The 15,949-nt window shown below is 45.9% G+C and overlaps 1 protein-coding gene across 2 annotated transcripts; it reads left to right on the plus strand.

Annotated features, from left to right (window-relative positions):
• The first annotated feature begins 5,640 nt into the window (after positions 1 to 5,640).
• CIMIP3 (ciliary microtubule inner protein 3) lies at positions 5,641 to 12,332 on the plus strand. 2 transcript variants are annotated; one of them, XR_012635964.1, is made up of 3 exons: positions 5,641 to 5,747; positions 6,875 to 7,389; positions 11,895 to 12,026. XR_012635964.1 is itself a non-coding variant. In XM_074936185.1 (2 exons), exons 1-2 carry the CDS (start codon positions 5,706 to 5,708, stop codon positions 12,309 to 12,311), a joined length of 459 nt encoding a protein of 152 aa, XP_074792286.1. In that variant the 5' UTR covers positions 5,646 to 5,705; the 3' UTR covers positions 12,312 to 12,332. The 2 variants fall into 2 exon arrangements, 1 of the variants encoding a protein (XP_074792286.1); XM_074936185.1 differs by lacking the exon at positions 6,875 to 7,389 and having other exon boundaries at positions 5,646 to 5,747; positions 11,895 to 12,332.
• Positions 12,333 to 15,949: the final 3,617 nt, after the last annotated feature.

Here is a 15,949-nt window from a genome sequence, read left to right on the forward strand (position 1 = left end):
TGCAAAAGCCTTTCCAGAGTTTTGAATTTAATCTCCCAGTGAATGAGTACCAATGTAATACTCGGAAAATGGAAATCCAACCCAATGACAGTGTATTCAGAACTGCCAAAGGCCACTGAAAAAATGGATCTTACGTCCAGGGCAAAATTGGGGTAATATTAATTGCTGTATTAATGTAAATGTCTTTCTCATCATGAAACTTTGTTTTTGTACTTTTCTGGAAAAATTGATTAATAGGAAAGAAAAACAGAAACCTTTGGCAGTGGGACCTAAGCCCCTCGCTGCAGACCTTTGATTCAGGAAATAAAACCTAATCTCCTATAGATACCATTCCTGCATTATGGGTTACAGTTGTGCTCAGTGCGGGGCACGAAAGAACCAAAGGAAGGGACTCATAGTAGCTATAAATTAGGGCTCAGATTCTGCGGCTTCACTCATATTGAGTAATCCCTTCCTCTAAGATGAACCCTCCTGAAGTCCAACGGGTCTCCTCTCAGAGTAAGCTACTACCCAGTGTGAGCAAGGGTGGTAGACTTTGGCCCGCAGTCTTTTTAACAGCTCTTTTCAAAAATGTTTGCATTTGTGACAAACTAAGGAACCGATCTGGCCAACCTTGACACTTATGATTCACTTTATCCATGCCTTGAATTCTCTGGGACCACTTAACTGTGCACAGTTATTTTGATGTGTCATCTGGGCCTAAGTCAAGGTCAAAATAAGGGAACAGTATTGCCTGCAGTTATGACAGGTAATAAGATAGAAGCTATAAAGAGACATTTGTCATAAGGGAGGGTTTGTGGAGAAAACAATGTCAGCTCTTTGCCAGGGCCCACCCTTCCTGCACCCCGTATGTTTTAAGAAAATCTCCAGGTACCTCTCATGACTGGTGGTCAAACCAAATGAACACTTCCCCACCCCACTGCCGAGTAATATCAGCTTAATTTCCATCAGATGTAGGGTAAATGCAAAATATGTACATTATAAGCAAACCAAACACTGTATCTTTGTGAAATATGCAAGACATTTGGCAAGTGCCACCTGGTATTTGCAATGTTTGATCAAACCAGTTTAACCGGATATACGTATATAGACAAATTAACTCAAGGAGCAGGAGGGGAGGGAAGAGAGGAGCTGATCAACAGAGAAGCCAAGAGAATGACATAGAGTGAGAGAAATCCACAAAGCTTTTGAGAAGAGCTGTTCCATGAAGGCGCTATGGCTACAGCCAACATAATTGCCCAGTGTTGTTACTGGTTAGTAGTAAAGTAAGATTCAACTCACTGGCACCTCTTTTCAGAAAAGGTGCTTATATACCCGAGTGACGAGGGCCATGTAAGAACCTGGATAGAGAGAGGAAGTCAGAGCCAGTGGGTGAAATCCTGGCTCTGCTGAAATCAGTGGCAAAATTCCAATGGGCTTCAATGGTGCCATGCTTTCACCTAGGCTGAATAAATGACCAGACTTGGTCTCATTCATATAGATGCACATGTATGTTATTGTTTTACATGTAAGGGCCCCCTCCCTGAGTCTCTCTTTTCCCTTCCCAGTTGCAGGTAGAAGGCCCACCCAAGCCAGCTCATACATCCTCACAGGAGGTGGGGCCAAGGGGGATAGCGGTGGGCACTTCAACAGACTGCAGCAGTTTCAAAGGCCCTGGGAGATCAGGAGGGGGAAGGTGGCATGGCGGGACCTACACTTACCCCCCCCCCCACCCCGCCCCAGGGCAACAGCCAGTAACAGTCAGGAAGGGAGGTGATAAAGAGAGACAAATTCCTCTCAGCATAAGGGTATGTCTTCACCAGTCTTTTTTACTTCCAGTGAATTGATTGCTAGCTAACAAGTGATACTTAACACTCTTATACAGGTTGTTGTGCACATCCCCGCCCCAAGTTTGCTCCAGACTACAAATATTTGTTCTTTACCCCAGGCTCATCCCTAGGCTAGACTGGGCGAGGTCTGGAGAAGAGCACTGGTGAACGTTTGCAATGTGCTTGAAGGTCTCTGGTAGGAGGCGACAGAGAGTTAGGATTTATAGGGTGAGATTTTCTAAAGCGCTCAACTTTTGTCCTAACTCTGCTCCCATTGAAGCCAACGGTTTTTCAGTAGGAGCAGGAAGGCCAACAGTGTGGCCTTGTGGAAATCCCACCCTTATACTGTGCTGGTGGGTGCTCTTTGTGCCTAAGACAGAGAACAATGCAAAATATTGGGATTGTATATAGCTTGGCATGTCACTTTAAGTATTCTGCACTTCTCCAAAAACAAAGGCCAGGTACATGCAAGATATTATTGGAAACCACTGTGATTTCTTCATGCCAAGTCATTTTCCTCACAACAAAATCCTGATTTGCTGTCCATGTTTGTTGAAAATGCACACATTACTGTTTCTAAAAACAGAAGTGGAAATATTTTCCAAAACACAGTACTTGTGTGTGTGTTCCCTCTCTTTCCTTCTCTGTTTTTATTGCATAAAAGTAAACACATGTGACCTGCGAACTAAGTAAATACTAAGCCAAGAATAGCAGAGTGAGTTAGACACTGATAATGAAGAAAAGCACAAGACTGAGCAACGAAAACTCTGGCTCTCTGGAAACCCCTCTCAGTTTAGATCTTGTCCATCAAGTTTTCTCTGAGCTTCACAGGGGCTTGGGAGGGGTATCACTGCTGATTGACATCTGGATTCTGCAGCTGTCAAGCTGTCAACTTTCTGCTAGCAATTATTTTTCTTTGTCCAGCAGTTAAAAGTTGTTCACTGTCTCTGTGAGAACACCTGATGCCTGTTATGTGCCTAACAAAGTCCATTATCTGCTGTAGGAATAGCTTCTTTTGTGCTTTAGAAAAAATAAATCAGCAGCAGAAATGCAGGTTGTGATGTCAGCCTTGTCATTTGAAGGAACAGTTCCACTAACTCAGGCAATAAGAGGGCCAGCCGACAATGGCCTGGCATATTTCCTCCAGAGGAGGGCAGTGCTTTACACAAACAAATTCAAGTGTTTCCAATGAGGCACCTACATAAAAACAGTCTGATTTTAACATGGGAACTACAGATGCTCAGCACTTCCTTAGGAGTGGATGGCCATGTGCATTTAGGTGCCTATCTGAAGGAAGCCCTGTATGGCCTCCACCTATCCACCCCATCGTATATTACGAACTGCATTTATCCTTACATAATGACATTATCCTTTTAAAGCAGGTCTATTTGTGAGCACCACAGCTGTCAACTGAGATATTTAGAATTCCAACAGAAACAGCATACACATTCCACACACGTAGCATGCCACCAAGTTCCTGATTGTTAGAAATAAATGCTACTAGGAAACAAATGACTTAGGCTGCCAAAGACAACCCAATAGATAGATGAGTTTTCATTTGGCATTCTAGGAGCCGGTGATGTCACTAGCACTCCCAATTTCCCAAACACATCTGCCGTGACAGGGACAATGCCAGATTCCATACCAAAGTCTGGTCTATTTCCTCAGTGAGTTATTGCAGAAAAGGCAGGTGTATGTTTGTGTCATATCTTAAAGCACAATACCTGTGGCAGGTTCCATAACTCAGGAACACAAGACTTCTATGAAATACCTCTTATTGCATGAAGTGAGTTAGTTATTCATGCAACAAAGTGACAAGAAACTTTGCTACCTAGTGAGGAACTCATGTAAATAAAATATGTAATCCACCCCTGCAGAGGTGTAGTCCCTCTCTTCTCAGATTTAGCTGTAACAGGTTGAGGCTGGAGCTCACAGACAGCTGAAGAACAAAGTGACTGTTGTGGCTGTGACAGCATTATCAATGTTGTATTTCAGCAGTGTGACATGAAATCTAGAAATAGGCCTAACCAGCAAAACAAAGACATTTGAAATTTACAAGGGATTGTAAACTAAGGTCAAATCCTTGGAAAATTGGCTCAAGTGACTTTTTTTAAAATTCAGGTGAACAGTATAAGTTAATAAACATGAATGTACAGATTACTTAATATACAATTATATAGACTTGTTAATGGAGATAGATAATATAGTGCTTTGATGATGTAAAGACATCAGAATGGCGTGCTAAGTATTAATATCTGCATCAATAACAATTTCTTAATGTGCCTGAATTTTGAATAATGAGAACTTCCATGAAAACACTGGAAATTAACACAGTTTGGCACTGGCCAAAAGTATATCAAAATTTGGGAAAATGGCCTGTTTTCACAGCAAATTTTTTACACAAAGAAGATGTTCACTTTCATGCAGTGTTAGTGATTATTAACTAGTCAGGCATAAAATAGGGTCTGTTATAATTTTGCAAAGCATTTTGTTTACCACAAGATGAATTAGTCATTTAATAATACTATGTTTCTGATATGTATACTCTTGAGTGATTTTGCTGAATTCTCTATTCTTATGAAAGTAAATAGCTGGTGCGAGGCTGAGACTATTAAATTTGTTTCACTTGTCACCTAAGCCCACTTTGAATTTGCAACTCTTGAGATGAAGAACTATTACTTTAATGCAAATCTGGTTCATCTGCGATTACATCTGAAAGACCCCTTTCCTCAGCTCAGGGATGCTTCAAGAAAATATCAATATTTGGGGAAGAGGGGAGAGGAGGAGGGGAATCATTCACTCAGAATTATTCACTCAGTAAAAAATGCATTTTCGTTAAAAAAAAAAGTCTGTAATCAGAATGGTAGCTCCACACAGATGCATGAGTGAAGAGTTTTGTGCTGAGCAGTGCAGTGATATAACTGCCAGTGGTTCCCTACTCTTACAAACCGTCCTTATAGGATTGTACAGCATTGTAATGCTGTGCTGTTCCTGCCTGGTCATTGTGCTCTGGAAGAACTGAACTCTTCTAGCACTGCAGTTTGGAAGGGGAGCCAAGTTCTTTCATTAGGTGTTTGGTCCTTTTGTTTTCTCCTAAATAATACCTGGAATGTAGACAGGGTCCCTTCCTTCAAGCTGGTCCAACCGGGCAGACCCCAATCCAGCCGGGAAAGTCAGCCCCTCCCCAATAATTAAGTTGGCTTAAAACCCACAATATTTTTTTAAAAAATAACACCCAGGTACTTTTTATGTGCCTTCTGCTTTCTGGGCCTTTCAGGGGCACTCCGGTCAATATTTCAGGCTCTTTCTCTGCAAGGATGAGGGCAAAAACAAACAAACAAACAAACAAACAAACAAAAAAGCAGACGTTACTTTGAAAAATGAAAGCCGAGATTCACAGAACTCCAGGAGCTGGGGCTTTAGGGAAAACTGGAACTATCGCTGAGGATCAAGGCGTGGGCAAGAGCCGGTGAGGCTAGAGACGGGCTGGAGTCCGGAGGGGCCCTGCGCAGATGCCAGGCTCTGCCCCGACAAAGCAGCTCAGGGGAGCAGGACCTTCCTATTCACAACAGCCCCCGATCGTGGCCCCTGTCCCCACCAAAGCATATTCCCTGCGGAGCCCGGGGGGCGCGGGGAGAGACGTCTCCGCCTCGTGCCTGGCCACCCAGCCCGGCTCTCCCGTTTGGGGGCAGGCAGGCCAGGAGCCCGCGGGGAGAGCTGCCCCCAGCTGACGCCTCGGCCGAGTCACAATGGCCCGGCCCCGCCGCGCCGCGCCGCGCCGGCCGCCCGAGCAGAGGGCCCCGGTCAGCAGGCCCCCAGCGGCCGCGGCGGCACCGGGCTCGGCGGGCCGCTCGCCAGCGCCTCGGAGCGGCGGCAGCCCCCGTGCGGAGCGGCCGGATGACGCAGCCGGGGATGCCCGCCGGGGGGGTTCCCTCGCAGGTAGGAGCCCGCCGGGCCAGGGGGCAGGGGCAGGGGCGGGGCGGCGGGGCCAGCGGCCTTCTCCGGTCGGCACTGGCGGGACCCGCCCCGGTCCCCAGCCGCGGGGCAGAGAGAGCCCGGCCCGGGTGCGCAACGCGGCGGGCATGGGCTGGGGAGGGTGGGAAATCCACGCCCCAAGGCAGGCGGGCATGGTCAGGGCAGGGAGGGACTCCCCCAGCTGGGTCCTTTCCTGGGGAGAACAGAGCGTTCAGCAGACTCGCTCCGGAAAGTATTGGGGGGCGGGGGGGGGGCTTTGAACCATCCTGGGAGCGGCGCAGCAGCCCCCTCGAAGCAGAGACTGGCCCGTGGCCTCCCCCAGCCGAGCACGAGGCACTTGCGCCCCGGGAATGGCACTCTAGCCCTGTCGCGCCAGGGGCCGCCCTAGCTCAGCGCACGTCTAGCTGGGAGTCAGAGTTTCAGGAGCATCTAAACAAGGCGGAGTCCGGTGCCACCTTCAAGGCTAACATTGATTTGGGCATAAGCTTTCGTGGGTGAAAAAGGTGCCACCCGGACTCCTTATTCTTTTTGTGGCTACAGACTAACACGGCTACCCCCTGTTACTTGAGAAGCATCTAAGTAACCTAGGAGCCTAAGTTCCATTTTCAAAAGTGACTCTGGCCTGTCTACATACTAAAGTTGCCCTGTCTTAACTATACTGGTAGTAAGTACCCTGTAGCGTGGATGCAGTTATAGATATAAATATGTTTCTATTGGTATAGTTTATCCTTGGATGGGGAATATATGATACTAGTATAATCATCTTTGTACTGGTCTAACTGAACCTACACCAGGGGTTGGACTGGTGTAACTATTTAGGGTAAAACACCCACTCCCAGCTGAAATGGCTGTGTTGGCACAAAATCTATGTTTAGATTGGGCCTTAGGTACTCAGGCCTAGATTTTTAAAAGGTATTTAGGCATTGCTGCACTCAGCGTTGCAAAGCCAAACTGATTTAGGAACCTAAATTGCATTTCCAAAAGGCATTTAGTCAGTTGATGTGATTTAGGCTCCAAAGTGTCTAAATCCCTCTTGAAAACAGGACACGGGTGCCTAAGTCACTTTGGTGATTTTGAAAATTTTATCCTAGGTGCTTTACCGATGAATTTGAGGAAAGGTCCCGGCCTTGAAGAGCTTGTCATCCAAACAGACTCACATAATGAAATGTCAACATATACATACACTACATGGATCTAAATCCTCAATCCACACCGTGCGTGTGCTCCCTGCACACCTATCTCTACTCCTTCTCCCCGTCCTCCGCCCTAACTCCAAATATTCAACCTGCTGTGGCACCCCCCCCCGCCATTCTGGCAGCAGTGACTGCGTGCCGCTGGTACTCTATGCGTGTGTTATCTTTCCCTATGAATTGTGAGAGAGGCCTTTTTTTTTTTTTTTTGCATGGATTACAGCAGACCATGACACATCAGGGCTGTCTGAGACACTGCTAATATGCCGAACAGCTGGCACATTTAATGTAAGGCGGCTCTGGTCCCTTCACGGCCATCTCATGTCATAACGACGTTTATTGATTTATGACCTTCCCCTGAAGCACCTGGTGCTAGCCACTGTCGGAGGCAGGCGTACTGGACAAGATGGACCAGGGTAATGCAATTCCTGTCATCCCTTAACCTCATCTCAAAAGCGCACATGCACGGGCGGTAGTGTTGTGCATGGTTACTGATGTGCATGTCACTGCTGTGACCAGCTATAGAAAGGGTCCCTGGAAACCAGCTGGATAACATAGAAAATGCCTAGAGTTTGGGAACACCCACTGTTTTGCTGCTCTGTTATAAGCTGTAGTGTGTGTGTTGGAATGCAGAGTGCCCCATGTCCTCTAGGTTAGTTGCTGGTGAATGCTTTGAGCACAGATCAAGCCAAGCAAGGAGAGCTGTCTGTTTCAGTTTTAAGCTATGCTGCCAAAACTCACAATTTTATCTCCAGTCTCATGATACCTGGTGTTTTTCTTGAAATCCCAGCTCCTTGAGCCATGTAATGTCATGAGAATCTCAGCTTTCATTAAAAAAAAAAAAGTTTCTAGCTTTCAGGGTTACAGAAAATATGATCCAGCTGTATCTGAAAGGTTCAGAAAGCACATAAAAAGTGCCCAAAATTCATTTTAAAAATGCATGATTTTTAAATCACTCTTATAATTTTTGGAGCCTGACACATGTTTTTTGAATACGTCGGGTGGACAATACTGGGAAGCAAAAAGTCTCCTTTAGAGTCACCACTAACTGCTCCATTTTTTCCCCTTGCATGTAATTTTCTCCACAATCATGTCTTTTAGATAAGGACTATACTAGATGCTGAAGTACTTATTATCTAATGCTGTTTGTTTAAAGGGTGTGGTAATTGTCTGCAGCATCTTTCATATTTACTGATCTCAGGCCTCCGTCTCGAAGCACATAATGTACTTTAGCAAGAGGTGAAAACTATAGTGGAAATGAGCAAGAAAATAAGGTCCCAGTTCTCCAAGTGGGGCCAGATTTTCAGAAGAGCTCTGCAACAAATGTGTACCCAATGTGTTGGTACCCAAGGTGCAAATGGGCATAAGAGTCCAAGTTATCCCCTGAGCTGTAATGTCCACACTACTATTTTTAGTCCACTAGCTCGAGTCCCGCTAATGTCAGTCTGTCTACTGACATTGGGAGGCTCAGTTCCAGATGCAATGTAAACCTACCATTAGTGACTTCAGAACTGGGGCTGAGACACTCAAGCCATCCTCTTTAGCTGATCTATAGGGAGCAATTCTGCACATTCCAAGGAAGGTCTGCTATCACCTCTCATTCCTATCGCACACCTGGCACCGGGGACACTGCCCGCTTGGAGACGGTCATTCCCAGAAGTAAATGCCATCTTCCCAAAGTCAAGATGCTTCAGACTGGGGAAGAGGTGTCAGCAAATCATGTAGAAAGCCTGTAGTTCCATAAGGCTAGAACACGCTGACCTCTCGCTTGCAAGCTGCAGCTAGGTCTGATGCAAAGCCCAGTGGAGCCAATAGGATTCTTAACCTTGACTTCAATGAGTTCGGGATTAGGCTCTTAGAAAGCAGATAAGCTTCTGAATTGTAGTGGCATCCTGAGAATATCTTCGAAGGGAAGATTTTTTTCTCTTCCCCAAATAGCTACCACCAAGTGGAATCCTGCTGCCACAATGCAGATGGAAGCACTAACCATTGGGAAGGATCAAGGAGGCACTGAGCTAAATCTGAGCAGCTCTCAGAAGCAGATGAAGGCTCCCTGAAGAAATGGTCCTGCAGTGAGAGCATTAAGGCCTCTGGCAGCTGGCTGTTTGGGGAGTGGGTGACAGGAACAGGGGGTAACTTTATGGGATGCTGACCCCCTTCCCTCAAAGACAGTAGGCAATTTAATTTACATAATCATTTTACTGAACTTCCTGTTAAGTGGTTAATAGGTTGATGACCCAGTGGTCAAAGCCAGATATATAGGCTGAAAATAGATCAGCTGTATAAGCCAGGGCGTCATGGAAACCTCTTTACATGGTTAAAAATAAAGCTAGGCATCAGATTTTGTTTAGGATGCCCAACTAATAATTGAACAGGGAAAATTTGGTTCCCATTTCACCTTTCCAAGGATTACAGGCATCCTCAGTGAAAAGCAGCATATCCCAAGGAGCTCTAAGTGGTGGTTAAGTAATGAAGGTAAAAAACATAATGTCCCTGCCAAGAAAGACTTCAAATTACCAGTAGTAACGAAGTCAGAACAAGTGTGAGTGCAGAGGCAGTTCTGGAGGAGCAGAACTGCTGGGTGATGTAGAGTCACTCACTACGCTAAATGTTTTATCTCTATATGTGCAGGGTAGATTTTACTTCTGAGAGATGTTTGCACCTTCCCCAAGTGACCTGCATTTTTCAGCCCTACGTTCATATAAATCCTATTTCTGTTTTCATTCTTTCAGAGAATTTAACACTAGCACAAGGTGCTGCAATGACTCTCTCTGTTGACCCACAGAACAGAAACAGCATGGGCAAGCTTTCCCCATGCCACCACATTGGTATGCATCAGCATAGAGGGATCACCTTTAGGGTTGAGAGAGGCATTTATGGCCTGTGTGGTCCCTGAATACTAGCAGGGCTTCTACCTGGTTGCAGTTCTGATGTCAGTGGGTAGCTGATCCATTAGGAACTGGACTAGGACCACCATCTAGTTGTTCATTAGCCTCTGAGAAATGAGTTTGATAGCAGCAACCTCTGGTCAGGGCTGAATTCAGGCAGCTGACCGAGGGATGAAGGGCTGTCGTCTCCCATTTCCCGTCTCCTGAGCTCTCCTGCTGCCGGTGCACTGACTCCTGTTCAACAGTATCCCACCTGGGGTGTGTTTGTCATAAAGCTGGGTAAAAAAAGATCTGTGAAGAGAGAATGAAAATCTCTGGGGGGAGACGAAAGACTAAATTCTGTCAGCAGAGAAACATTGCTGCATGCGGTGTTTTACCTGGTGAGGTGCACTTAGATGTGAGTCTGTTCACACTACTTGCTGTAAGAATCCCACGGCTTCGTAACCGTCACTGGGTGTAGAACTGAGACTCTTTTGTGCTAAAGAATTACACCCTGACCCTTTAGTCTAGCACCCTAGGGATAGCTCAAAATACATGAACACAAGTGCGCTCTGTGATCAGGCTGGTATCACCTCATTCTGCAAAAAGATCATGTTAGTGCAAATTTGGAAGGTGGTGTTTCCACAGGGGATATGCTCAGCTGGAATAAGATAGTGAACTGTGCAGCATATTTTGGGTGTGGTGTCATTGTTGTCTCAAGACACAAGGAACATGTAGATCTCTATTGATTACAGATAAGATTTATTGATTCATATTTTCCTCTCCATCTTTTGCATATTTGTGTGCAAAATAAAAATAGACCCACTGATGGATGTGCCAAGGTCGTGGCTAGGCCCTGCAAAGAACATGTCATACAAGTAGCACAGAAATGCATGGCCTGGCAAGGCATCAGGAAGCCAGTGAGCAAGCGCAGCAGTGTGATCAGGGAGTTGCTGATACAGCTGTGTGCATAATTTTACTGATGGTCTCACATCACTGACAGTTCCAAAACATCAAATAATGTTTTGGTTCTGCTCAAAGTGAAAGTGATTGTGTGTGTGTGTATGTGATTGTGTGTGTGTGAGGGGAATTTCTGGCAAATTGAAAGAGTTGGGAAAACTTTGGCTTCAAATGAAGCATTCCATGTTGGTCAATTTTAACAAAAGCGAAGAGCAACATTCATTAAACTGAGGGGTGGTACCCCATTGTAACCTGTAGCCTACTGGTTAGGTCAGCTGGAACATGGGAGACCCAGTTTTGAATCACTGCTCTGGACCAGGAACTTGGAATACCCATCTCCCACATCCTACATGAGTGCCGTAACCAGTGGGCTGTGTATCCTGGAGTGGAGCTCTCTACATCTGTTCTGTTAAAGTTGTTCCACTTTGGATAAAATATACGAGTAGTTACTTGGGCAAAGAAAGTGCGAGTGACTCTGGGGCACTCACCTTTATCCTAGTCCCTACTCCAATGAACATTTAATTTTGTACAAACGCAGAACAAAAAGACAGTCCCTGCACCAAACAGCTTCCAATCTAAGGTAAGTGACAACAGCTAGATACAGACAGACAGATGGGGAGCACAAGAAAACAGTTTGAAAGCTCTTTACACCCACTTTGCAATAGTGTAATTGACTGCAAAAGGAGAAAGGTTACAGAGAATCAAGTCCTTCAGATCTAGTTTTATGTTTGGTTTGTGAATTCCCTTGGTATATTTTTTCTTTATTAGTAGTATTTGTAAAAAGATGGCTGCCAAGTTAAAAATAATACATTTTCTTTAAATAATCCCCTACTTGTGCTACGAGCAACACCTCAGACACTCATTAAAGAATTTTTAATGGCCAGATTTTTACCATTTAGTTATTGACGTTTTGCTGTTCAGTGTAACTAGACTGGCCACTTTCACTACTGGGCCTGATCTGTTTCACTTTCCAGTTCTCACGCACCAGTGCAGCACCATTATGTTTGGGTAGATGATAGAACGTGAAACTCCTACAATTCTGTGCAGGAAAAAAAGGATTGCAATGTCTCTTTGTTTGGCTTTTCTTTTCACAGGTCAGCGGGGCTCTGAAACCTGGAGCTCCCATCAATGCCTGCAAGAGATCAAAGGGAAGAGAAACAGCCAAAGTGTTACAGGATTTTCCTTGTCCCCTGCGCACATCCAAGGATCAGTCGTCTCCAATAGGCTATCGTAAGGACCAATCTTTAGCCTCTATGTTTGTTCCTTTCGTCGTACACCCGGGGAGTCATAAGCCTGATTCGCTCAAGTTTGTCTTCTATAAATCGAATTACTCTAATTCGTACGCACCATTTTATACTGCGCAGAAGCCAACCTGTGGGTACCGGTATTGCCGGGACACTGATCACACCAGGAAGGTGATGGACGTTGAGCGTGCAAACATTGTCAAATGGAGACCCATTGTTGGGACGAAACCACAGTTGGTTACAATAAACCCAAAGCAACGAAACTGACAGTATGCCTGGCCCGAGCCTCTCATTTGTGCAGGATATTCTAGTGCAGTGTGTGGGTTGAAGGGGAAAGGTAAAGCTTATCTGGATGGCTCTAGAAGACCACTTGGGAGACACTGCAGGAGCTAAGCTTTCACAGCAGCCTAGGAAACAGCTACCGTCACTTCTACACAACTCCTCCCAGAATGCAGTGTAGTAGTGTAAACCTACCATTGCAGTTAAGTTACCAAAACTAGCCACTAGGTGGCACATTAAATGAAGCAATATAAAAATTACAGCTGGTGCCTGTGATAGTAATGCAGTGGATATGGGGGTTGGGTGAATCCATCCACCTGATGAATGCACTGATCTCCGAGAAATATGTTGCCTAGAGTGTGTGTAATTGTAATGATATAGGAAAACCCAGTCAGACTTGTTGTGTCCGTGTTGCTGGGAACTCTTTAAATTGAGGTAGTGGGACTCAGAAGTGAGGTGCATAAAATATTGATTCTACAGATCATCTATGTACTGCATGGGTATCCCCACAACTAAACGCCACATGTCTTGCCCCAGCATGCACTGGGCTCGGTATAGAACCTGGGCTGTATTTCCTAGGAGCTGGTCTCTTCTTTGGTTTCCCAAAGTCCTGGTCAGACTCTGGAAAGCATAAGAACCCCTTTCTTGCTAGGCACGGTATGACACTGTGCCCAGAGAGGCAGAAAGCTCATTTTGTGTTTGGAGCTGTAAAAGCTTGTTTTGTGTTTGGAATTGTCACTGAAACATATCAGGTACGGGGGAGGTCTTTACTAGCCCCGACTTAGACCACACTGTAAAAGACGTCAGGGGGCACAAGGTACACGGGATTTTTTTTAATAGTCTGGCGAATTGAATGCACTGGCAGAAAGGTACAACTGTAATCATAATATTTTGCCCTTCTGTAGCATTGTGAGCTGATGGACTTCCCACTCTGCTCTGAACAGTGTAGTCATAAAGTCCAAACGTATCCCCTTTCCTGGAGTTTGGCTTGACTGGCAGTTGAAACAACAACTGTATGTCATAAATCTCAGCCCAAGTCTGGCTGGTCCTAGGGCTTCCCTGCTGAAATCTCTGTGCCCCAGACTTTGGGGTCGGATGATCATCACACACCTCCTATCTTGGTAGAATTAACAAGCCACGCCTGCTATAATGAGCCAGCAGAGCTTACTCAGCAACTTTCTGTAGGGTTCCCGGACACCCCCTTAGAAGCACCTTTCAGCAAAGGAGTTTAAAGCATTTTACAAGTAATAATTAACTAAGCCTCATGACCACCCCCATGAGGTAGACGACTATCATAATCCCCCTATTTACTGCTGGAAAACTGAGGCCCAGCGAGCTTACGGCCCAGAAACTCAAAGGTGTTTAGGCACCCAACTTCCACTGAAATAATTTAAAACTAGGCACCTAAATAACTCTGAGGATCTGGGCTCACGTGTTTAGCCTAACCTCATACAGGGAGTCTGTGGCACCGCTGGGAATTTCACCTGGCACCTTGCAATATCCTGAAATAATTCAGGGCTTTCATTCTACTCACCGTGTGCTAGAGATTAGCCCGGACAGCCAGAGCCAAGTTTGGGTGTGTTTAAACCAGATCCATTTCAGGCCCATCTCTTCTGTCTGATCCTGCTAACAGCAGGTGCCACTGCATTTGCTGACTCTGAATTGAAGAACTGAGTACACTTAACACTAAAGAACAGTGGCACCTCATATTTCAGATGCTGTCAAGATGCACAGGAGAGTGGAGGCCTCCATTTGCTTCATGCGTTCCCCCTTTAGCACTGAATGTGAGTGTGAGGGCTGTTTCCCCTGGGTCCTGGGTATCTCCACCGGAAGCTCTTACAAAGCATTGATATTTCATATACTGTTAGCACATTGGTGTCTCTTGATGTACAAGCCCACACTCTTTTATTAGTGGTTTATTTTTAGGTTGTCTGTGTATCTCCCAGTCCCAGCCTGATCATTGGGAACTGGGGATTGCTAGCGTGATGAGTAGTGCAGAGCAGACAGCTTACAGGCAGAGGCCACGCTGGAAAACAGCAGTGGAAAAAGGTAAATTCCCCCTTCCCTTAGGGGTCTAGCCAGGGGCCAAGACCACTTTTGCTGATTAGAGGGCAGCCCCCTGGCACCACGACCCTGAGGGCCAAATCTGCTCTTCCTTTGCACTGGCACAAACCCCGATATAATTCCATTGACTTTGGATTCGGAAAGCAGATGTTCACAGGTGTAACCCACCGCTGAATTTGACCCTAACGGATGCTTATATCAGCAGCAAATCTGGGGAAATCTCCTTACATCCTGCACATCTGCGAGGGTTGCCCTCGATTCCTCCAGTGGCACAAGGTGTTTCCTTTCCCTGGATATTAATCCCTCTTGCACAAACCACACAGTTTGTCACTCGCTGAGCAGGAAGTGCTCTGCACCGCCCCTGACAGAGCGGCTCCTTCCCAAGGTACATTTCCCTTCAGCATGAGTAGGGGGCGGTGCAGGCAATGAGAATGCCACAATTGGAATGCAGAGGAAGGTCACTGACTACCCTTCAGAGGGTGCTGTTGACTCTCCCGGTGGGCTGGTCCTCCCCACGGGCTGGGGCAGAAAGGGAACCCCTGGCCCTGCCCCTCCTTGCCCCCTTGTGCACCTATTGTGCATCTCTAGGTTTGTTGTGCAGAGGGTGCGATTGTGCCAGGCCCTTACATTGGTTGCACATGGGAGGAAAGTTTCTTGTGCTCTCCTTCCTCATGTTAACACACATAAGGGCCACGAACAATCTCTGCCATAAATAGCCCAGATAAGAAGGTCAGCGGAGGGGGTCAGAGGAGGACTTCTGCGTCCATCGAGGCAAAACATGGCAGGTGTGCAATGTATTAGGTGGTTAGTGCATAGGACTGTGGGGTCAGGGCTCCTGGGTTCTTTTCCCAGCTCCAGGAGCATGTGCATTGTAATGGTTAAAGCAGAGGATGGAGAGTCAGGCACCTGGGTTCTGTGGCTGATTCTGCCATTGAATCACCTTCCTGGAGCTCAGTTTCTCCTCTTGTAAAATCTGCGGAAATACTGCTCTGCCTCAGAAGGAGGAAGTGTGAGGGTTAGTGAATTGATGTTTGCAAAGCCCTTTGAGGCACACTCAGGTGAGAGGAGCTCTCCACGTTCAGTTCATGGTTAGCACAGTTTGCTTTGTAGATGTCTGGGAAAGGTTTTGCTTCTGCGTGTTCACATTTTCCCTGTTGAATTTCTCGGTGCTGGCTTGTTGGAGTGCACTGCCCTCATTACACTGACTGTCACTGGAATCTCAAACCTCACAGTATTTCTGCTGGAAAAACCCTGTTTTCAGCCTTATATTATTCTTCCAGGTTTTTCACTGATGTTTACCCCGCTCGGTGTTTTTTGCTGTTTAGCCATTGTCAAGCTTCTAGGAAATGTAGTTGACAAAGAGTTGGTGAAGTGTAACCAGCCTGCACACATTTAATTTGAAGCCTTTCTTTTATTATTCGTAACTGCATAAATCCAGGGAAAGCAGCATCAGGCCATGTTCAGAAATTGGGCTCCTTGCCTGAAGGTGTGTAGAAGAGAAAAATATTTATGAATACTATGGTGTAAATCCAGGTAGCTCTATTAATTTTATACTCTAGCTG

The sequence above is a fragment of the Natator depressus genome, chromosome 21 (genome assembly GCF_965152275.1).
Source record: "Natator depressus isolate rNatDep1 chromosome 21, rNatDep2.hap1, whole genome shotgun sequence".
Lineage (NCBI taxonomy): Eukaryota > Metazoa > Chordata > Testudines > Cheloniidae > Natator > Natator depressus.